The following is a 25,115-nucleotide window of genomic DNA, read 5'->3' on the forward strand; positions in this document are numbered from 1 at the left end:
GTTAGTTTTCAGTAAGGCTCTGCGATGATCTAACCTTTTTTTTTGGGGGGGGGGTATAGTGTTGCAACATCACGCACTAACATAGTTAGTAATTTTCTAGACTGGCAATCATGCTCAAAACTAGACACAACCAATATATATCTAGCTAACTTTAGACATTCTAACAAGAATGTCATTTTATTTATACTAGTTAAGATATCAATAAGGTTATCCTCTTTTTCAGGCAATAGAATCTGAGAAATTCCACGGGGAAGATATGCCGACTACTGGTGGTGCTCAACATTATAGAGCAAAGTCTCAGCTGTTAATTATTTTGTTGTTGTTATATTTTAGGGGACGGGCAGTGGATTTGTGCGGAGATTTTTTTTTCCTTTAGTTTGGGTGTCTGACGCAGAGTGAGTTAAGCTACTCTAGTCTTCTTTCCCCTTCTTTCGTCCTCGTTCCAATAGAATGTTTTGTTTGTGTTATATATTCCTCCTTTTAAATACATAATTTTTTTAATCGTACAGGATTTAATTGTACAGGAAACTCCAAATCTAAGATTTTTTAAGAAACTCCAAATATTAGTTCTTTATTTACTTTTCGGCATAGTACAAATGACAATTTAGCATTTTTTGGGGTGTGAGGGAAGAGAGGCTAAGCAACGGTGCCTCTACCATAATTTGAGATAATTTTTGTTCGTTGTAAGTTTTACTGCATTGCTCGAAGTAATTCCTGATCACTTTTGGTTTCATTTCTTTATTCATAACAATTTCTGCTGGCTTCAGGTTTGACACTTTATACAAGCTGTATTTTGTAAATTTGTAACTACAAAGGGGTGCATTTTTAATTGAAATTTGTTGAAGGGTAAATGAAAGTATCTTGAGTCTTATCAGATAAAAACATTCTTTGATATTGCTTTTATATCTATACAAAATTTCCGACAAAAAATCATTCAGAGTCATTACTGTCGCAAAGGGTGTCAAGAATAGCAATCATTCCGTATATGAAGGGTTGTCCTCTCTTCAATACCTTGCTCTTTGCGCTAAAGTTTGACTGTGTGTCCCAGTTTTTTAAGAACGACTACTGAAACACAAGGGCCGTTTAATTAGAATAGGAAATTTTTTAAAAGTGCTAACAGCTTTAGCGTAAAGAGCAGTGTATTGAGGAGGGGGCAACCCTTCATATACGGAGTAATTTCTTTTCATTTTGAGGTTTAATGTTGCTCCTTATTTTCAGTTAAAAAACTTGTCTTTCTACTTAATTTTTATATAAATTGATGTCTCGTAGCTCGCATCTATATCCTTTTGAGATTTTAAAGTGATTTTATCGTTTCTTTGCAAACTTAGCTTTCCAGCCGCACAGTTTCACGCCATTCCAAAATTTCCATTTCCACGCCGTTCCATAGTTCCGCCGTTTCCGCCAATATTTTAAATTCTAAAGCAGTAGTTCATTTTAGTCCGTGCTTAAGGTAGACCTGTTGAAACATGTTTAAGACTTGTCCGACGGTAATACTCATTATTAATATGTTTATATGATCCATCCAATCGTGAATGTATTTTTCCTGATGAAAGGATTTACGTGGTAGTACACTTGAAAACCGGTGCAACAGTAACGAAAAATATGTTTGGTCAAATCGTGATGCGTTTAAAATCGTGTGTTTGCAGTCTTATGTGAAGTTAGCAGCGGAGCTTCAAAATGGTCTGAGACTCCTAAAAGTGTTGAAGGCTCTGCATTAGGGCCCGACCGATATACCGGCTGACCGATGTTATCGGGCTGATATGAGGGTCAGTGTCATTATTGGATATCAGGAAAGAAATATCAGTTATCGGCCGATGTATATTTTTTTATGCGCAACTTGTCCAGAAGATGGCACCAGATTTCTTCAGGTAGTTTTTGATTGTCCAATCCTTACAGGGCGGAGCCACCAGCTGGCACCAGCTAAGTCTGACTATGGTGGGAAAATCAGTACAGGTGAGTCAAATGAAGTAAAAGTATATCTGTTGTCAATAATAACTTGTCAATACGCACCCGGTGCAGCAATGTTCTAAATGTATGGTGACTTCACAAACATATATCGTATATCTATCTACCTATCTTCTACCGAAACAACTAATCAGAACACAATAATCTATACATTTATGTTTAATGAATGTTCACTTGCGTTGGTAAAAGATCCAAAGTTAAATCGGTTAAAATTGATATATCCAGTCAGGGGTGCAGCTAAGGAGGAGAGGGGGTGTTTTAAGGTGGGGAGAGTAGAGCTCCAAAGTTTTGCTGCCATGTCTCAACACCTTGGAAGATTTGCTTTGGAAATTTAACTTGTGTGTCCGCATTTATCAGTATACTGGACGATTTTGTCGACACATTCTTTAAATCCCTCCTCCTAACTTAAGACTCTAGCTGCACCACTGTATCTAGCGTGCCTAGCATGGATTAGTAGTAAGAGACCATATCATATGAATCTAAAGTAAAGTTTTCACATTAATATGTTAACTATTAGATTCTAAAGTCCCGCTATTGAAATTTGGGTTTTGTGTATTGAAAATCTTACGCTTAATTTAATCGAATTTTCACGTATTTGTGGTTATGTAACTAAACTGGCTTCTTTGATAATGTTTTTCTTATATATCACTTCTACAAATATCCGCCATTTCGTTTATGTGCTCAGAATCTGCTGATGAGAAAAGGTAAAGAAAATCAAACAATTCTTGTAAATGGCCTAATTTTTGGAATGAACAGTTAATTATTGAGGCTGTTATTTGGTGTGTAATGAACCAGGGAGAAACGTGTGAGTATGAATATGGGTAGAGAACGGGTGTTTTAAACTTTAGATAAGTTATTTTTTTCGAAGGGGAATTTATCAGCAAATTATATCGGCATGCTACGGATATATCGGTATTGGACCCTAAAAATCCATATCGGTGGGGCCCTACTTTGCTTATCCATGTTTTATATCATGTTCCTTCAACAATAATTGTTTGGTAATGAACATATTTTAAAGCTGTTTCAGCTGCTAAAGTTAGTCTTGAAATAGTTTTACACCGTTTACGACCGTCTTACACCGTTAAATAATTTACACCGTATACGACCGTCTACTCATTGTTTTGTACTCTAAAGCATATCCGCGAGTACGGCACTTTTGCTCCTCAAGCAAAATGAAAGGACTGGATATAAGTATTGGAAAAAATACGAAATGCTGAAGAATCAAAAATGATTATTTGCTAAATCTTGTTGATGTGATGTTATGGGACCTATTCTTGCATTTTTGTTTCCCAGCAAATGAATTGTTTTACAATCTTAAGGAAATTATCTTTTACACGTATAAAAAATCAATGTCATGTTTTGATCATCTTTCATTATTAAATCTGAAGAACCCATCAAACCAAGCCAAGCAGGTCAAAAGACTGCATTCGAATAAAACCTGTCCATTGTTAAAGCTTGGACTGTGGAGCTGATTCTTGAGCTTTTCTTTCTGTAAAAGACGGTTTAAAAATTGCTTGATTTAAAAAATATGACCAGGCTATTCATAGGCAGCGCGCTAGCGCTGCCTAAGTAAAGAACGATGTTGGCACAATGTGTTGTTTTTTTTTCCATACCCGGGCACTTCGTATCGAAGGAGTTGTCGCAGAGACTTCGAAAAGGGCTCATTCGATTTGAAATTGGAGTGGCTAGTGCCCTTTTTAATAGTCGAAAGTGATTGGAGGGCAACTGGCCCCTCCCCACGCTCGTCATTCCCCCAAACACATCCAATAAAAATTTTAAGATAGCCATTTTGTTCAACGTAGTTGATTTCCAGATAGAAAATATCTTTTTGAGGAGGACACTCCTACACAACCCTCAGGGCAAGGGTTTTAAGTTATGCCCTGAGGGCATATAAGATCAATGTTGACAATGTACAGTTTATTATTTTTTTTTCTTTAAAGCAGAGCACTTCATACAGAAGGGGTCGTCGTAAAGACTTAAAACGGGGCTCATTCGATTAGAAATCGAGAGTTCTAGTGACCTTTTTAATAATCGAAAGTGATTGGAGGGCAACTAGCCCCCCCCCGCACGCCCATCATTCCCCCAAACACATCCAATCAAAATTTTGAGATAGCCATTTTGTTCAGCGTAGTTGATTTTGATATAGAAAATATGTTTTTGAGTAGGAAACTCCCCCACAACCCTCAGGGCAAGGGTTTTTAAGTTAGGCCCTGGGGGCATATAAGGTTTTTATTGAAGGAGTTGTCGTAGAAACTTCAAAACAGGCTCATTCGAATGGAAATTCAAATGGCTAGTGCCATTTTTAATAGTCCAAAGGGATTGGAGGGCAACTAGCCCCCCCCATGCCCATATTTCCCCCAAACACATCCAATCAAAATTGTGAGATGGCCATTTTGTCCAACGTAGTTGATTTCCAGATAGAAAATATGTTTTTGAGGAGGACACTCCCCCACAACCCTCAGGGCAACAGTTTTAAGTTATGCCCTGGGGGCATAGAAGGTTTTTATAGAAGGCGTTGTCGTAGAAACTTCAAAACAGGCTCATTCAATTGGAAATTCAAAGGGCTAGTGCCCTTTTTAAAAGTCGAAAGGGATTGGAAGGCGTTGTCGTAGAAACTTCAAAACAGGCTCATTCGATTGGCAATTCAAATGCTAGTGCCCTTTTTAATAGTTGAGAATGATTGGAGAGCAAATAGCCCCTCACGCCCATCATTCCCCCAAACACATCCAATCAGAATTTTGAGATAGCCATTTTGTTCAGCGTAGGCTAGTTGATTTCCAGATAGAAAATATGTTTTTGAGGAGGACACTCCCCAAGAACCCTCAGGGCAAGGGTCTTAAGTTATGTCCTTGGGTATATAAGGTTTTTATAGAAGGTGTTGTCATACAAACTTCAAAAGGGGCTTATTTGATTGGAAATTCAAAGGCTAGTGCCCTTTTTGATAGTCGAAACTGATTGGAGGGCAAATAGCCCCCCCCCACGTCCATCATTCACCCAAACACATCCAATTCACATTTTGAGATATCCATTTTGTTTAGCGTAGGCTAGTTTATTTCCAGATAGAAAATATGTTTTTGAGTAGGATACTCCCCCACAACCCTCAGGGCAAGGGTTTTAAGTTATGCCCTGGGCGCATATAAGGTTTTTATAGAAGGTGTTGTCGTAGAAACTTCCAAAAAGGTTAATTCGATTGGAAATTCAAAGGCTAGTGTCCCTTTTAATAGTCGAAAGTGATTAGTAATATTTTTTGTTGTTGTTTTAGACCAGGGCACTTCGTATCGAAGGAGTTGTCGTGGGAACTTAGAAAGTGTCTCATTCGATTGAAAATAGAAAGGGCTGATGCCCTTTTTAATAGTCGAAAGTGATTGGAGGGCAACTAATCCCCCTTCCACTCCCACCCTCCCATTGGCCCATTATGTTTAAAAACAAAATGTTGCCTTAAGATTAAATCAAAATGCACTGTGATAATGCTAAATCCCAATAAGGCATCTCAGCAGTATCCCAAGAACGACTGAGGGTATTATGTTTAAACTTTCGAGGCTACTTCTGCTCTTAAAATTTAACCAAATCAAAATAGTGTAAGTGTATCCAAGCTATCAAAGAAAGTAAACAGATTTTTTTGCGAATGGCATCAAGTTTTTCATTTCAGGTCAACTAGAGGAAGTATGAAACTAAAGTAAACAGTACTATTTGTGTTCAGATTTATAAAATGGTGTATGTTGTTAAAAATTGCTGAAAATTTTTCTCCAGCATACAAATAGCAGGCCAAACTATAATGTCTTAAAAAACGAAAGATTTTAACAGTTATTTCTTTTTCCTTGAAATGACTATATAAATATAAAACGAACTGAAATTAATTTAAAAAAAACATTCCACAAAATAAGTTTTCAAAGCAGATGAAGACTTCCATTAAACCAAAAATGAACAAAAATAAAATCAAATAATCTACCAAGCTCGAAACTACCACTAAGCAGCATCGATAAATAAATGAAACTCAAAACGAACAGAAATTACAATAAATAACCGAGTCAAACTCAAAACGAGCAGAAATTAAGATAAGTTGGGCGCAAAACCCCTATGCCTTCCCAAGGCCTTAACAAAATTTGCACTTTACTGAAAAAATACAAAAGAATGCGCATTGTCAGTTTAATATACATAAACTGATATTTAGTATTCAAAATGTTTATATTATTTGATTTATTAAAGTTATAAAAGTAAAAACATTTATATTTACCTATTTTAGAGTCCGAGGTGATTGGCTTAAACTTTTATAACATTCTAACCGAAAAAGAGTCTGTACTCTGTTCTTTCCCTCAAGAATTGTCAATGATTGGAACAACCTCACTGGAGATATAGCTACTACTGACTCTATTGAGTCCGATCTGCAATTTAGGCAATTTAAAACAATATTATTAATGCAGCTAAGAAAATGAGGAGAAGATTGAAATTTTGTAAAGACTCACTTTTGTAGGAAACTGTATTTCCTAAAATTTTAGTGTTGGGTACATTTTTACCCGGAAAGTCGATTTTTCAAGGAAGATCATCTAGCTATTGTAACATTTCTTTTCGGTTTGCATTTGGCGACACGGATTAATTTTGGGATTAATATACATAAACTGATATTTAGTATTCAAAATGTTTATATTATTTGATTTATTAAAGTTATAAAAGTAAAAACATTTATATTTACCTATTTTAGAGTCCGAGGTGATTGGCTTAAACTTTTATAACATTCTAACCGAAAAAGAGTCTGTACTCTGTTCTTTCCCTCAAGAATTGTCAATGATTGGAACAACCTCACTGGAGATATAGCTACTACTGACTCTATTGAGTCCGATCTGCAATTTAGGCAATTTAAAACAATATTATTAATGCAGCTAAGAAAATGAGGAGAAGATTGAAATTTTGTAAAGACTCACTTTTGTAGGAAACTGTATTTCCTAAAATTTTAGTGTTGGGTACATTTTTACCCGGAAAGTCGATTTTTCAAGGAAGATCATCTAGCTATTGTAACAAGGCGCTCTAACATTTCTTTTCGGTTTGCATTTGGCGACACGGACACTAACTGTCTTGATTTAAAAAATGAAACTGTGCATTGGTCTGATATTTCTGACTAAAATCTTTGTAGCAACTAAGGAATCACAAGGTCAATATATGCTTGCATATAAATGTAGATCAACCCATATATTACATATCTGAAGATTTTAATCGTGCTACTTTTTGGCCATTATTGTTTGTAAATTGGCTTTTAACTAGAAAAGAAATTAAGAAAAGGCTTCAGTCTTTTCAGCCAGTGCTTTCATTTCTATATTTATTTCGCTAAAAATATAAAGGCTAAATGTGTAGATTAGGGGAGAAGGAAACATGTTTAGAAACAAAAATTCTTCCTTCATTATATGCCAATGAATTGTAGCTTACACATTTTGACTAGGCTAGCCCAATTGGTAAATATATACCAAATCATATTATTGAGATAGGAATAAAGTGAATACACCATTCAATGCTTTTTTATGCTGATTACAAATATAATAATCATTTCTATTGGAAATGAATTTCAGCCCCCCCCTATATATGCCAATTCAGGGTATATATTTCCACATTAGGTGGGGGAGTGGGGGTAAATTTTAAAATTACCACCCATTTACATCAAAAACAAAATTTGCCCTCACCCCCCTAATGTAGAAATATATACCCTGAATTGGTATATAGGGGGGGGGGGCTGAAATTCATTTCCGATAGAAATGATTATTATATTTGTAATCAGCATAAAAAAAGGCATCAAATGGTGTATTCACTTTATTCCCAACTCAATATTATGATTTGGTATATATTTACCGCCCAATTTGTATTTTTTTTATGCTTTTTACTACTCATCCCTCTTGTTTTCTGGTTCTTTTTTATTGCTGTTGATTCAATTTACAGGTAGCCTACATGGGTTAAAACAAGAGAGACACATTGGCAGAATATATAGGACATAGCCTACATAATTCTGGCTCTATATTTGCACATCAGGAGGGGTTTAGTATAAAGAATAGTGGAATTATGGTGAAAATGTGTTAGCTACAAGTATTCTGCATAGCCTATTAGGTTATGAAGTAAGCATTGTTTTCTTAACATGTGCCCTTCTCAATAGTGCCTAATCTAGACCTTTACCATCCAAAGAAATGGCTTTATGCTAACTTGGAAAGTAGTTGAGTTAAGAGACCAAACTTTTCAGGGGAATAGATTCAGAGTCCAGATTATATTTGGGCAAAATGTTTTCAAAATCTGGTCTTTGCTCTTCCCCTATTTCTAAGGCAAGAAAGTTTCATAAAATATACAGTAAGAGTCCAGAAGTACCATTTTTCTGAAGGAAACTTGTTTATAAAACAAAAGCTTGTCCATTAGATTCTTTATCTTAGATGCTCATTCCAAATATTATGGATAATTTTCTGACAGTCCATACAACTCCCCACTTATGGTCCTGGATATAGCCAAAGCCATTCAAAGGGGGGAGGGACAGCTGCTGTGGGCACTGTGGCTAGGGGTTGCCTGCTTTGATCACATTTTTCACTTTGATTCAGCTGTTTTACTTATATTTGAGTTGGGAGGGTGGCGCTATAATTAATTTTGCCCAGGACACCACTATCCCTAGGAACAGCTCTGGATATAGCTCTGGGATATATAAACAACATATAACTATATAGGTTAGAAACCCTGGTTAGTGGCACACTAAGCACTTAGGTATACTTCCATGCCTTCTAATTACCTTATTTATTGGTAAAGGTCAAGAATAGCAGCTCTCCAGTAAGAGATATCCTAGAACAAAAAGAGACACATTTTTAGATTGCTAATTCTATGCTTATTTTCATGGTGTTGTTGACATTTTTGACAATTCTTATCCAGCCCCCCTCTAATGGTCTCATATACCCTGAATCCATATAGAAAAAAATAGCATAATAATTGATAGAAACTGATTCAGAAACAGATAAAAATAGAAAAAACATGGATATATGATTAATTGATTCTTGCTGCATATTATAATGTAAGAATTTTTTGTATATCCAAGAGCTATATGAGACCATCAGAGGGAGGCTAGAGATGAATTTTCAAACAAGCAAAATTTGGAAAATTAGCATAAAATTTGTAATCTAAAATTTGTCTCTTTTTGTCTAACATGTATCCTTCTGAAGAGCTGCTATTGTTAACCTTTACCCATTACTATCTGATTTTCGAAAATTTAATATCACTAATTGCCTCAGTTATCAGACTAATACACTTCAAAATTTCATCAGTTTCATTTTCATCATGCAACAGAAATTAACAAAAATCTAGAGATTTTTAGTCTAGGATTTTCTTTGATACCATACTGATTTTATTTACAGCTGAGATGGTTTCTATCCAGAAAAATATTTATTCCAGTCAGTAATCATAGAATAAGGCTTATGCTATCACAATTAACAGCTAATTTCTCTGGGTATAAGGGAATAATATATGATTCAAAATTCTAATCTCTTCTGTAGATTTGTATTAACTCTGTTTTGCATGTTATTTTTATTTTTGTAGCCAACTATAAATTTATACTCCACAAATTAATTTTGTTTTTGTAGCAAACAGCAAGTTGAAAAGTGTTTTTTTGAACTGGTCAATTGGTTTGTTAATTTCTATGTGAAAAAACAAGTTATTACTCTATCTGATGTGTACTGCATCCCAATTTCTTGTTTGAAAGCACAATGAGATTTGTGAAAACATGTCACCTATGTACCAGTTAATTAATGTGATTTAGTAGTTAAATTTTTAGGAACTTCTTGCCAACAAATCAAAGGCATTTGATGCATAATATTTGCACAATTGAATGCAGAAGAAAAAGAGGAATGAGTGGGAAAAAATTCCTTTTGTTAAAAATTACTGTCTGTTAAAATGAGAAAATTACAGTAAAAATAGGACAAGAAATAAGTGGGTTGTGTTTAATTAAATTTTTGGTAGTGAAAGTTGTGTGTCTAAAATAGTGATAGGTACCCAGTGGCTATTTGTAATATAGCAGTGTATTATATAATAATGCTAAAACAATGGACTTCTTATTTTATCATATGCAGCATGTTCCTACTAATCAGATTATCATGTTTTCTTTCATTGTTATGGTAGTAATATGTGATGTTGCTTTCTTTTGCTTGCTCGCTTTTGTTTATTTGCTTGTCTTGCTTTTGTTTATGTTCTTTATTTATAGGTGCCTGGGTTTAATAAAAGTATAATCTCAAAAATTATTACATGGTTGCAGAAGTGGGATCACCAATCAGCCTCACCAAATTAATCAGCCTTTAAGTAGGCCTAGCAACAGAAAAGAATACAGCCTTCACCATGGATGTTGAACAACCAAGCATCAACTGGAATGCCCCATGCCTAGTGGAGGAATAGAAGGGATTTGAGGAACACATCAATCAAGGCCATATCCAGGGGGGGTTACCCGGTTTGAAAACCTTACCAGAAAAACATATGCTCCCACACTAAATTCTATTGCATTTTGTGGGTAAACGGTTCTGATCAGCTTATGCAATTAGGTAACTGTAGGTAACCCCATGTTCACCTGATCTTGCATAGTAAATTAGGGTTAATATGCACTATTATCCTATTGCATTTTGTGGGATACAAAAATCCTATTGCAATTTTGTGGGTAAACGGTTGTGATCAGCTTATGCAATTAGGTAACCCCATGTTTGCCTTATTATGCAAGGTCAGGCCTTGCATAGTAATTAGGATTAATGGGGGCTTGAGATAAATGTTATAAGAGAGTGCAAGATTGTCAGTTCAGTTCAATTTCGGATTTGGATAAGAGAAGAGCAATTTTCTACATGAAGAGGAAGTGTGACATCACTTTGTTTTTTGCACCTAAGTGGACCAGGGATGTTTCTGACAGTGGCGTTAGCGGGACATCTGCAGAGCATTCATCTACACCTGTGGATCTGAAGGGCACTGGAGCCATCATTGAAGCTTCTGAATCACGCACACTGGAACCAACCACAACGCACCTGCACCAACCCAGTCTCTGTCATTGTTTGCAAATGACATTGGTTGTTTTGTCAACAAATCATCGAGTCTTGATGCAAATTCTAAACTTTGTTTGCTGAAGTGCCCTTGGACTCCAGATATCTCCTACATTTTTCCAGTATCCAAAAAACGGAAGCTGAAGTTTCAGTTAACTGTGCTTGCTTGTTTCAGTTGGTTGTCCTACTCTCCATCTGAGAACACTGCTTTTTGGAGATTTTGCATTCTGTTCTTGTCAGACACAGCTGGCAAAGGCTGCCACCAGTGCTTGGGGAATCTAGTCACCAAACCATTCAGGAACTGGAAGGATGCAATAGAGTGCTTGACATGTCACCAACAAGCAGAGTTTCATAGAAACTGCATTGTATCAGCTGAAAACTTCATTTCTGAATCAGAGAAATGGCAGGACAATATTGTGCACCAACTAGACATGGCAAGGAAAGCGCAGGTTCAAGAAAATTGCCAGAAGTTGTGACCAATTGTTGAGATGCTGATATTTTGTGGGCAGCAACAGCTTGCCCTTCATGGTACCAACGATTCTGGCCCCATTTTGTTCTTGGATCCAGAACCTTCTCACAATGATGGCAACTTCCGAGCACTACTGCGGCTGAGGGCAAGACATGGTGATGATGTTCTGAAGAACCATCTTCTTTCTGCAGCTGAAAATGCCATATATCTTTCTCCCATCATCCAGAATGGTATTATTGCTGCATCCGGGGAGCTTCTTCAGCAGTCTATTGGGGAAAGAGTAAACGCAAGTCCATGCTTTTTGGTGCTTGCCAATGAAACAGCAGATGTTTCAAATACTGAGCAGCTGTCTGTTTGCGTCGGCTACACTTTCAAAGTGAGCCTGCATGATGACTTCCTTAGTTTTACCCCAGTTTCTGATTTGACTGGGCAAGGTCTGGCTTCATCAATCCTGCGATTTCTCGAAAGCCTTGGTCTTAATCTGAACAAGATGGTTTGTTAGGGATATGACAGTGCAGCAGCAATGAGTGGGCATCTTAGGGGCGTCCAGGCTGTTATACATGAAAAGTATCCAAAGGTGCTTTACATCCATTGTTTTGCACACAGTCTCAACTTGGTCATCTCTTCTGTATTCTCTATTCTGGTGTTTAAGCATTTCTTTGGTGTCTTGTCACAAGTCTGCAGTTTTTACCATACTTCCCCACTCAGGACACAGAATTTAAAAGAGAGTATCAACGAAATACTACCGGATTCGAGTTCAAGTTCAATCATTTTATTATTAACATATACATGTATATAATTGACATAGGCCCATTGGGAGACAAGCTCGAAAAACTAGGCCTAGACAAAGATACAATAACAAATTACAGTAGAATACAAAGATAATTACGACGGCAAAGATACAATAATACAACAATAATATGAAAGTAGTACCTAGCCCAGGATCCAAATATAAATATAAATAAAAAAAAATCAATATTATTAAATATAAATTCATACTAAAAGATAGCCGAGAGGCCCACATTCACCTAGAAAAACAATCCAAACAAATAACTTAGTCATAGTAAAAAGACACTTAATTAAAAGTAATCCTGAACTAAATGAAATTTAAGATTCCTTTTTATTAAATGGATAGAAGAAAATTTATCAATAAAATCCTTATGAGCATCCCAGCACTGGGCTATTGACACGAACAGGGCGAATTTAGATCTCTTAGTACTTGTCAATGTAGATAATTTTTTTTTGTTGCATGTTATAACAATGTAAATCTTGTGATTGGGAGAATAAACTTTGATTGAGGTAATATGGCGGTAATTTCTTAATGTCATAATTAAATTTGAAAATAATTGCTCCAAAAGTAAATTGGTGAGAAGCTGGAAGTATATCTAGATTAGTATATAAAGATGCTGTAGAAGACTTATTTGGAAGTGCAATAGGCGATGGAATAAAAAGTTTCAGGATTCTTACTGCTTTATTTTGTAAAATTTGTATTGGTTTAATATGGCTTTTAAATGTAGATAAATATACTAGAGAACAATAATTAATATTAGACTGAATCAGAGCAAAATAAATGGTTTGTAAAGCAGAGTAAGGCAAATAATGCTTCAACCTCTGCATTAAACCAACATACCTTGAAATCTTTAAGCCTATATTTTGAATGTGTGTTTTAAAAGACAAGCTTTCATCAATCATAAGTCCAAGGTACTTTATAACTTTCACCCAAGATATTGATAATAGATACTTTGAAGAAGTAACTCGGGTAATACAAGGGCATATATTTGACTTCCTGTCATAAATTATGAAATTAGTTTTTGATAAATTCAACGCAATAAAATTTGATGAACACCAATCAAGAACATTAGAAAATGCAGTATCAAGTTTTGCCTCCAACTCCTCGTCATTCCTCACAGAAATTGAAACTGCCATATCATCAGCAAAATGTGTGCTGAGACATGGGATTGCCAAAGCGCGGTGAAAATCATTTATATAAACTAGAAAAAGCAGAGGACCTAGGACAGAGCCCTGAGGCACCCCACCCATTGAGGACTGAGGAACAGGTGAAGAGAGAAAATTACCTCCATCTATTTGTTGCTTTCTCTTTTCCAGATAAGATTTAACTAGATCCAGATAAGACTAAAAATTAAACGATTTAAGAAAGTCATAGAACCTCTTATAAATTGCCAAAATATAAATGCTGACAAAATAGAAATAGGGCGGTAATTTGATGGGTTTTCAGGAGAGTCACATTTGTGAAGCGGAATTATCCTCGCTTCTTTAAAAACAGACGGGAAAACTCTAGTTTTAAATGAAAGATTAATTATATACTGTAATGGTAAAATTACTGCAGACAATATTTCTTTAACAATTATAGAACTAAACCCGTCAATTCCCGCTGAATTACCTGGATTTAGATCACACACTATTTTTGTATTTCAGACCGAGAAATAGGCCAAAGAAAAATTAAATTACTTTGAGGAGATGGAAGGTATAAAGAAAAATGTTTATTACTACGTGAATCAAACTGGTTCATTACTGATGAAACAATTTTCTTTCCTATACTAGCGAAATAAGTATTCAAAATATCAGCCACTTTCTCCAATTTGTTAGTAGTCGATCCATCATCTAAACTAATAACTTCAGGAAACTTAGAATTACTTAGTTTTTTTTTTATAATAGAATTAATTAAAAACCACGTTTTGCGAGGAGAATTTTGAGCTTCTTCGAAAGACTTTATAATACCTATGTTTCGACAATCGTATCAGTGCGGTTAATTTATTTTTGAAAATTTTTAATATTGTAATCAGTTGGATTCTTTAACTGCTTTTTAAATAACTGGTTTTTTTCTTAACTGATATCAAAATTCCAGACGTTTTCCACGGCCTTATAGGAAATTTTTCTCTGCAAATTTTCTTCGTAACAAATGGGCAACTAGAATCAAGGCAGCAATTGAAATTTCTTAGGAAAGTATCAGTTGCCACATCTGTATCCTCCGTGGATATTACATCCTGCCTATCCAACAGACCAAGGCTTTCATTCAGGTGCTTTAATGTTATTTTATTTATTAATCGTACTTGACGTTCCTTACTTACCTGCGGTATTTTATAAGTAAAAGCTAAATCTGAAACCAGAAGGAAATGATCCAATATATCACTTAAAACAGCAAAATTTGCTTTAATTGGTAAGGATGTAAAAATATTATCAATGAGAGAAGCAGAGCAAGGTGAAATTCTTGTAGGTATCAGGCAAGTAGGAGGCAGATATGCAGAAAAGCAAGAAGACAATAAACCAGCAGAAGCTTCATTTGAAGCTTATAGAAGGTTAATGTTGAAATCTCTGGAAAGGACAACATCTTTATTTTGAAAATGAGGCTCATGCAAAAATCATAGAGTTTATAAAGGAAAGACTTGACTGACGGAAAAGGAGGTCGGTATGCTTCGCAAAAAACTATATCTTTTTTCCAAGACTAATTTCAGTCACTAGTACTTTAAAAAGTATTTCCACTTGAGAACCGTCCAGATTTGCAAGGCGTTAAAAAGAGACACCCTCTTTTACTAATAATACTAAACCACCCTGGCGCCTTGTCTGTATGTTTTGAAATTAAATTAATATCCAGGAAACGCAACTTAAGGAGTCGGGTCTGTAATAAAAGTCTCACAGAATCCAACGACATGTAAAGACAGCTTATGACCTACATTGACAGGATCGTCCTGTGAACTAAAAAAACCTCTACAATTTAAAAATCCTGTTCTCATAATACCAGTACTGGGAAGATCAGAAACTTCGGAAGGTAATTTATATTTACATTTTGGAAAATTAATTAGCACACCATCATTTATCTCATTTCCACAAATTTATCATGACTCTGGAAAATGGAAAAATCAAAAGGGCTAGACTCTAGGTCTCTCAGTTTATCCCCAATACAATTATCATCCAATGTAAATAATCAGAATTATGATCAGGACTAGCAGAAACTTTCGCAAAATGCACACCATCTGAGTCTTAACATAGCAAAAACAGCTGAACCAGCGAGAACTCGAAAATATTGATGAAAGAAAAAGAAACTGCTTGAAAATAAATAGAAACAAGAGAAAGAAATGGAACTTATTCATTGTAAGATGAAATGCAGATGCAGAAAAAATTATTGTACTTATAATAAGTCTACAGAGGGACGAAAAACCTCACAAGAAATAAAAATAATAGATCCTATGAACAGTGAAACATTACATAAAGTAATAAAAATAATCTCACCAAACGAATGTCATTATTAATCACCGTAACTAGTCAATGTTAACCCATTGTGAAGACGGAGACTTTTTACACTCGAGCCATAATTTACTCCCTTTTTGTTTAATACGCGTAAGATGAACCGAACCCGAATCACGCATGTCCTTTCCCTTAGAAAATAGCTCATTCCGTAGAACATTTAGCTTTGGTGGGAGATCAGTGCAAATGCAAATTCCACTACCATTCAACCTATTCATCTCACTGAGAATCGCATAAATGCTATGATCTATATCTAGCGATATAAAAACAGGGGCCGGTCGAACACTAGTTTTTCTACTAGTGATGTTTGAACTGCTATTTCTCGCAATGCGATAACACTTGGTAAGAGAAATGTCCTTGGTAACTTGCAATTTGTCAGAAAGAAGAGACTTTACGTTGCTAGTCACTGATTGAATATGCTTTTCAGCAGGCAGACCCTGAACAATCAAATTTAACTTTCTTTCTCTCACTTCGATGTCCAAAAACTTATTCTCCAAATCTTTATTCCGCAATTTTTCTTGCTCTAGATCATTTCGAAGCTTTTTAGATTCCTCTCGTAGATTTGCATTTTCAGCTGATATTTGCCTTACTTCATCTTAACGGGAAATTATTGAGACAGAAAAACTTTTCTGCTCTGCTAATATTTTATCCAGCAACGCCTGAAGCGGTTTCATTCCTTCAAAAAATTTTGCTTGAGTGACAGCCATAATCAATGCTATAATCCGCAGGTAGAAGTCTACACTTGCATCAAATTACGCAATGGCAAAGTCCAAAACAACATCAAATTTAATCCTTTTAACTTGAAAAAGTAATCCGATTATAGGAGTTCACTCTTTAATAGCTAGAGAATGACATACTTTAACCGGACTCTGCGAAACAAGATGGGTGGAGCGCCACAATTCAGTCGTGCGTTTTCTTGAGCTCTACCGACCAATCCTGCGATCCCTGGAAGCTCTTGAAGAGAACGGAAATGCAGAAACTTCTGCAAAAGTGGCGCAGTTGCTGGACATGATGAACCAGTCACAATTTGTTGTGTGCCTTCATGTGGTCAAAGAGCTTTTCTGCCTTACGCTTCCACTGTGAAACACTCTTCAGTCAGTTTACTATGATTTGGCAGTTGCATGCAGGCACGTGGAAACTGTCCTTTCAAAAACAAAGGAAATGCGAGGAAATGCTGCTACTGCTCTCACGTCTATTTTCGACGAAGCTCAGCGTTTTGCCAGCGACTTAGGACTGGAGATGACTCTTCCAAGGACGAGAGGTAGCCGGAGTATGCATGCAGGCGTTCCAGACCTTCTCAACCACTATAGAACCTCGCTCTTTATTCCTTTCCTGGACCACTTCACTTCCGAGTTGAAACACCGATTTGTGCTTCACCAGAAACTGCTGTCAAATCTCAGCGTTCTTTCTCCTGCAAAAATTGTTTCTGTCGATCTGAAAGCATTAAACCTTGAGTCATTGGTTGAATTGTATGGCGATATTCTTCCCGAGCCAGACTGTCTGAAGCAAGAAATTGAGCTATGGCGCATCAAGTGGGAGAATGTTCCGGTATCATAGAGGCCTACTTGTGCTGTGTCTTCGCTTCAGGCATGCGACGCCACCTTTTTTCCAAATGTTTTTCTTCCTCTGGCTGTTCTTACGATGTTACCTGTTAGCACTGCTACTCCGGAAAGAAGTTTCTCAACGCTTGGAAGGCTCAAAACCTGGCTGAGAAATTCAACAGGAGAAGAACGATTGAGTGGCTTACCCCTCCTTGCAGTCCATAGGGACGTTGACATCTGCCCTGACAAGGTCATCTACATTTTTGCAGGGAAGAAAATTCGTCGCCTGGATTTCGTTTTATAGATATTGCCCTTACTTTTAGCTAAAAAAAAAAAAAAACCTAAAAAATATATGGACTACTTCTAATATTTGTTTTCTTTTTGCGTTAACTGTTGCGCGTCTCCGAAAAAAACAAAAAAATTAGCATGTAGTATTTAACTGTATGTAAATATTTGTCTTGTTTTTGCGTTACTAAAAAAAAAAAAAAAAAAAAAAAAAAAAAAAAAAAAAAAAAAAAAATGCCCCTTAAAGATACGAAAGTGTGCCTAGTGGACGTGTCCTTGTTCGCAAGGGTTGGACTAACGGTCTCGAGCTAACATAATAATAATAATAATTTATTTATGACCCACATATGAACATTATAAATGACAGTGCGGAGTAATGGAAAATAAAAAAGAAAAAATACAACATCATTATGAAATCGAAAAAAACAAAAAATACAAATTAACCGATAAGATGATGGAAATAACAAACCAAAGGGTCAGTAACAGAAGAAGCTATAATTGTATTCATATTCATATTAGAAGACGACCTGGCCACTAGTACGCAAGCCCCTATAACACAATACGGAAAAACACCGTTTAGATTTTTGAAACGGCCGGGTAAATACATCAAATATTTACAATATCTAAAGTAACCACTTCTAAGTCTCCGTAAATATTTTTTCCTCAGTAAGTGGTGGAATCCAGATAGAAAATTTACTCCTGGAGAGAAAAAACTATTATAAAGCCGAGCTAGGCCCTTACGGTTATAACGCCCTCTATTTGGAGATATCTTACCATATGACACACGAATATTATTTAATGCATTAGTAACCAACTCAGAGCAAGTTTCGGAAATGGACGGGCAAAACGATATACCAAGCCACTTGACTTTATCCAAACAAGGTAATCAAATCGAACTGAGGTTTAATGGAGATACAGAAATGCTACTATTAAAACACATAAACTCACACTTTCCCATATTAACAGATAGGCCAATATCACTAAGTAGAGAAGACAGCCTACGGAACTTCTGAGCCAGCCCTCGACGAGAAAAACTAACTAAAAGGACATCGTCGGCGTATGCAATATAACTTAAACCAATATCAAGAAAAAACACAGTAGGAGATAGATGTTTTAAACAAGTAGCGAGGACACATTTAAATATATAAGGAGATATAACTCCTTCCTTTCTAACGCCTTTTCTAACAGCTACCGAATTAGAAATATTTGACAACCACTTAATACACACATTAGAATTATCATACCAATATCGCAATGTAGTAATAACTGAATAATTGACTCCGGAACAAGCAAGGGAATGCAAGGCCTGGGCGTGAACAATATTATCAAAAGCCCCGGAAACGTCTACTGTGCAGCAACACAATGAACGCTTCTGGGCAAAAGCTTCCTTTAACAACCGGCTGAACACATAATGCGCCTGGGGGCAACCGACCTCTCTTCTAAATCCTAGTTGAAAAGACGAAAAATCGCACTTAGAAGTTATTTCAGGCAAAAGGACATACTCAAAAATCTTACCCATAAAGCAAGATACAGTAATCGGTCTATAATTCGAGCATGAATCTGGATCTTTTCTGCGTTTAAGTATAGGCGTGACACTACCAGAAAGAAAACTACTAGGAACCAGAGATTGAGCTATACAAATCTGGAATAATAACTGCAGGTGGTTCAACAATAATGGGCAATCATAAGTGAAATTCCTAAAGCATAGGCCATCACAATCAGGAGAATCTGATCTTTTTACTTTCTTCAGCGCCCAATGTAAATCACTCATACTTATCGCAGGGACTCTATATTGACAAACAGACACTGGCAGAACCGAACTAAGTGGATTAGAAAAATGTTTCTGAACACACTGATTAAATACGGAAAATATGTCAATATAATGGCGCACAAAATTCATAAGGTTTAATTCCGACTGAGGTGGGGGAGAACACTTACTGCTATTGATAACTCTATTCCAAGTAATTTTACTATTTGGAGCGTCCCACGCGTTGAGCCTTGCATTACGTAAGCAAGATTTGTATTCTTTCTTCGTTTTTTGCTTGACTGTAAACACAGCACCGGAGGAGGGTCGATCGCAAGCGTTCCACAATCGCAACCAAAACTTTGCGCGGTTCTTTACTTTTTTCACTTCCGGATGTATATTCCACAGGGGCTCGCGAGACCCAGAACGCACATGTTCAATCGGAACTGCGAATTTTGTGGCCGACTTTAGACATGTCAATACCTGGTAATAATACGAATTTAGGTCTTCCTTAGAATCAGGGCACTTTATTGAAGTCTGGAGCAAGTGAAACGGGACTTTAATAGTTGAGAGTAGAGTGCATAAAGTAGTAATATACATCTCAACGTTTATCCGATTCCAATTTGATACCATTTTGATATAGGGCTTTTGATACCATTTTGAATGGGGACCCTTAAAGTGGGATTGAACATCAGAAGGCTCAGTTAGGCACGAAATAGAGAGATGGTCATCATTGATTTTATCTTCATCAACAAACACCTCGGATTTAATTAGACCGGACTTAGACACAATAATATGGTCGCGTTTGTATTTAACGGAGCCTCTATTATGACTTTAAGCATAAGTCAGGCTCTTAGAAGCAAAAGGATAGACACTTGACAGAGAATCGAGCAGGACTTTAGATCAATCAGATGAGGTCAATACGTCAGCATTCATATCCCCGGCTCAGATCCAGCCAACATTTTTGTCTGCAAATTTTATGAAAAGAGATTTCAGTTTAGGCTATGGCAAGCTTTAGCAAAAGCAGTAAATGACTGAGTGTTTCGATGATTGCACGGGAGATACACATTTACAAAGGCCAGGTTATTACACTGGATTGCTAGAATATTAGCATCAGAATAAATTTGCATAGGCTGATATCCCGACCGAATGAAGATAGCAGTGCCACCGGAATGGCGACCGCGGGTCTTTTTTGCTTCTCGAGTAAATATATCATGTGTAGCAGACCACCTTAAACTGTTCGTATTAACTTTGGAAAGTAGATAGTCCTGTAGGAATACAACATCAAAATTTAGCAGCTCGTCAATTTGCAGATCCTTATCTTTAGTACCATTAATGTTCAGAGAAACAAAACTTAAGGCTGTAGGAGAAGTCATCATGTTGTCTTGGCAAGCGCATTTCTCAGTACCGAGAATTTTAAACTATAACAAACATGATTTCCTCCGCAATTGGCGCACTTAGGAGCAACTGAGCAAGGGTTGTCCGTGGTGTTTTCGTGAGCCCCAGCACAGCGGGAACATTTTGGTAAATCAGAAGAACGTAGGCATCTAGCAATAGTGTGATCTACCCCTTGGCACCGGAAACAACGACGCGGTAATTTTTGATAAATTTTAACACGAAAAAACTCATATCGAAGTCGGAGACCGTCGGTTAATTGCATTTTTCAGTGCTAACTGATCCAGAAATTCCAAACGAAAACATTTTGAATGTCCTATTTTTATAGCACGTACTAATCCCGGTATGCTTTCCTTTACAGATGATTCTGATACATTTTCAGGGATACCCCGAACAATACCAAGTGATTTTTCACCAAGGACCTTGGTTTGAATATTATGTAGGCTCTTAGAGGCTGAGGCGGCAAGGGATACGGCTGACTGCCTATCTCGAGTAACTACGATCCACTTTTTATTCTGATTATCAGGTTTTAGACTTAAAATCCCTTCATGACCTTCAAGTGTATTCAATTATCTTTTCGCAAACCAGGATCACTTAAATCGGTAGAAACATTTTTCACAATTACTGCATATGTAGGTTCATCTTCAACTAAAGGGGGAGCGGCGGGGGGAAAGGCGGCTGGGTTTGAAGCTTTTCTGACAAAGTGCGTAATTCATTAAAACAGGTGTTTACCTTACTACTAAGCATGGAATATGCCGATGCGGGAATTATCGGGATTTCACTCGCGTTCCTTATCACGAAGTCCGGCACATCTATATCTTCAGAGTCGCATCTTTCAAACGCTGCAATAATATCGGCAATACTATTTTGTTGGGCGTTATTACCAACTCGCCTGGGTGGAACTTCCCTCGGAAACGCTTTCTGGAGGAAAAGCTTTCTCGCATCTAACACATCAGCAGCCGAAAAAAAAAAATCCAAAGCATGATCTTTAATCGAATCGTGGGAAATCCCTTGTTCGAGATTTTTCTGTATGAAATTCAACACTGGATTATAAAAAAGTTTATCTTTCGCCCAAATTACAGGATCAATCATTTTCACTTACAGTAATATAGTCCATAAATCGTAATCCCTTATTCCACTTATGAAACCAAATTGCTTCGATTAATCGTGTCCGTAAATCAAAAGCCATAAAAACTTATGTAAATGTCCAGAAACTAGGTTAAAAGATAAAGCAAAGGTTTCATATATAGGTCAGGAACTATAATCCTTTGAAATGTTGCGAAATCTACCTAAGATCACTGGGATTATAATTCAATGAAAAAGCTTACTGGTTTGATAATGTTAATAAAATATCCAATTTATGAGCGGTCCGTTCACTTTGAACTCTGAATCAATACTGCTCGATAGTATTACAATACTACTAATAATGTTGCTCGAGGATGTTAGACAAAGTCCACGGGAAAAAATCGGGTAACCCCCCCCCCCCCCCTGAACAAAAATCCTGGATACAGCCCTGGCATCAATCTATTGTTTGACAGACAACATTCAGAAAAATAAAAAAATCGGTGTGTACATACCTCCTAATCTGGACAGGTGACAAGGGACATGACATCTTTGAAACATTTACATTCACAGATCAAGAAAAGAACAAAACTGAACCGTACCTTACAAAATTCAGAGTATATGCTGCACCAAAGACAAACAGTTTGTTTGCTCAATTTGTATTCCACAGAAGAGAACAGTTAGAAAATGAGAACGTGGAAAACTTCATAACATAACTGAAGAGACTGGTAAAACCATGTGCATATACCAACCCTGACAAAATGGCGAGAGATTGTATAATGATTGGCATCAGAGACACACAAATCAGAGAGCATCTGCTCATGGAAGGAAACTCTCTTACTCTACAAATTACTGAGCAGAAGTGCCATCTCTACAAAATAGCGCAGGCACAGTTGCAAGCATTTGAAAGAAAGGCATTGCTGGTAAAAAAAAAGAAATTGACACTGTCCAGAAAAGGAAATGCTACCAGCCACCTAAGCAAGGTGAAAGACACAAAACTGAAAGAAAACGTAGGCAGAGTATACTCTCCAGCCCACGTTTGCCTAGCTAAGGGAAAGACCTCACCGAGTGCAACAAACTCAACCACTTTGCTTGAGTGTGCAAAAGGCATTAACATTGTGACAGTTCCTACCAAAAGTGGAGTAGGAAGACAAGGTGTTTATATATAAGGTGGACCAGTCAAACAGCAGAGATGAGGCGTTTATCGTACTGAACCTAAACAATCAAACTCCAGTTCAATTCAAACTGGACACTGGGGCTCAGGCAAAATACTTCCTGCTAAGTACTTTGACACCATAAAGCCACCACCAGAAATCAAACCAACTGCCCAAAAACTAACAGACTACTGTGGACAAAGAATCCCAGTCAGAGGAACATGTCATGGGCAGCTACCAATCCCAAGTATCATCAAAGCTACAGTTCTATGTAGTCAAAACAGGCTCTGTTCCTATCCTAGGGTTCAGATCAAGTATTGATCTGAATCTAGTCAAACTGGTCCTGAATGTGAACAAACCCAAAGAGACAAATATCAACAACACTATTGAACAATTCAAAGATGTATTTGAAGGCATAGGAAAGCTTGGGGGTGACTGCCGCTTCCACCTGAAAGAAGGCGCCATTCTGAAAGTTCATCCAGCCAGAAAGGTTTGAGTTCCTCTTAGAGATAAACTAAAACAAGATCTCAATCAAAAAGGAATAAGAAGGCATCATTGAAAAGGTTACCACACCCACAGAATGGGTAAATTCAATGGTAGCTGTTGAAAAGAAGCATGGTACTCTGAGAATCTGCATTGATCCCATTAACCTGAACAAGGCAATCATGCACCCATTCTATCTCATACCTACACTAGAAGATGCAACTACGAAACTACATAGAGCCAAGTACTTTAGCAAGAGGGATGCCAGATCAGGCTTTTGGTTGCTCATTCTAGACACAGAAGCTTCCTTTATCACAACCTTCAACACTATCTATGGCAGATATTGCTTCAAAAGAATATCATTTGTGATAATATCAGCCCAAGATGAATTCCAAAGGAAAATTGAAGAAAGATTTGAAGCTTTTGTGGTAATTGTCAATGACCTATTAATTTATAGACCAAAAATTGAAGAGCATGAAAAGCACTTCCTTGCTATCCTAGAAAGAGTAAGACTACGCGGTGTTAGGTTCAACAAGGAAAAATGTAAATTCATTGTCCCTAGTGTACCATACTTTGGACTTATCATCAGCGCTAGCAGATTAAAACCTGACCCCACAAAGTTGTGAGTTATCAACAAAATGCCTAGCTCAACCAACAACAAGGATCTAGCTAATCTGCTTGGCATGCTAAACTTTTTTATCCAGGTACGTACCAAAACTCTCCTCAAAGACCAAGAAACTTCTTGGCCTGCAAAAACAGAAGGAGTTGATCTGGGGATAAAAACACAAAGAGGCTTTGAGGGAAATAAACAGTGTCAAATATTTCTTTGGCCCATCATGCAGCTCCATTGATCTCAAAGTTGATGCTTCATCCCATGGTCTTGGAGCGTACCTGTCATTTAATGGCAACGTTGTTACTTATGCCTCTAGATCCCTGAACAAGACTGAGCAGAAGTACTCTCAACTAGAGAAGCAGCTATACACAATTTTATTTGGGTGTAAACACTTCCACCACTATCTGTATGGTAGAAAGGTGAAAGCCACAACTGGCCACAAGCCCCTGGAAAACATAGTCTCAAAGCCTCTACACAAACCACCAGCAAAAATTCAATGGAAGCTGCTACAGATCCAACCTTATGACCTGACACTCACCTACCCACCTGACACGGACATTCCAGTTGCTGATGCTCTGTCTAGGCTATATTTGCTAGACATCAATGAGAGATTACGTTGAGAGCTCGAAATCTACATCCTTCAGTTTTGGAGGTTGCCAAAGAAACTTGCGAAGACCCCAAGCTCAGCCAATTAACAAATACCATCAAAATTGGATGGCCAAAAATCTAGAAGCTCTGCAGCAATGATCTCTTTCACTACTGGATAATACAGCATGAACTGACAGTTCACTGCAGCCTTATCCTCAAGGGAGAAAGAATCCTTATGCTTGAAAAGCTGAGATCAGAAATTCCAAGCCAGTAGCATGTTCTCATTTGGGCATTGAAAAAACGAAACAGCGAGCAAGAATGATCATCTGCTTGCCAGGCCTCAATGCAGATATTGAAGGATGATCCAAAGATATTTTGCATGTCAGAAATTCGGAAACAACAATCAGAAGGAGACCCTCATATCCACAAAGATACCCGTGGTAATCTGGAGACACGTTGCTACAGACATCTTCACTTGAAAATGTTCAAACTACCTGATCCTTTTTTACTTACCTCAGCAGGTTCTTTGAAGT

General features: G+C 37.0%; 2 protein-coding genes across 4 annotated transcripts in view; both read left to right on the forward strand.

The window, feature by feature from the left end:
• LOC148946291 (uncharacterized) overlaps positions 1-601 on the forward strand; it is a 40,553-nt gene extending 39,952 nt beyond the window's left edge. Inside the window, exon 6 of the mRNA XM_089098354.1 lies at positions 224-601. Coding sequence (XP_088954480.1) covers positions 224-376 — 153 coding nt within the window. The 3' untranslated portion in view covers positions 377-601. The remainder of the gene's footprint in view (positions 1-223) is intronic.
• A 6,419-nt stretch (positions 602-7,020) lies between these two features.
• Positions 7,021-25,115, forward strand: part of LOC148946292 (beta-glucuronidase) — a 124,147-nt gene continuing 106,052 nt past the window's right edge. For 2 of the 3 annotated variants that reach the window (XM_089098356.1, XM_089098357.1), the window contains exon 1: positions 7,021-7,111. In XM_089098356.1, the coding sequence (XP_088954482.1) occupies positions 7,048-7,111 (64 nt within the window). In that variant the 5' untranslated portion in view covers positions 7,021-7,047. Of the gene's footprint in view, positions 7,112-14,349; positions 14,493-25,115 lie in introns of those variants that run through there. The other variant, XM_089098358.1, reaches the window with a different exon arrangement.

Source organism: Artemia sp. Qi Xiang Cuo, chromosome 12 (assembly GCF_049724085.1).
Source record: "Artemia sp. Qi Xiang Cuo chromosome 12, ASM4972408v1, whole genome shotgun sequence".
NCBI classification, from domain to species: domain Eukaryota; kingdom Metazoa; phylum Arthropoda; class Branchiopoda; order Anostraca; family Artemiidae; genus Artemia; species Artemia sp. Qi Xiang Cuo.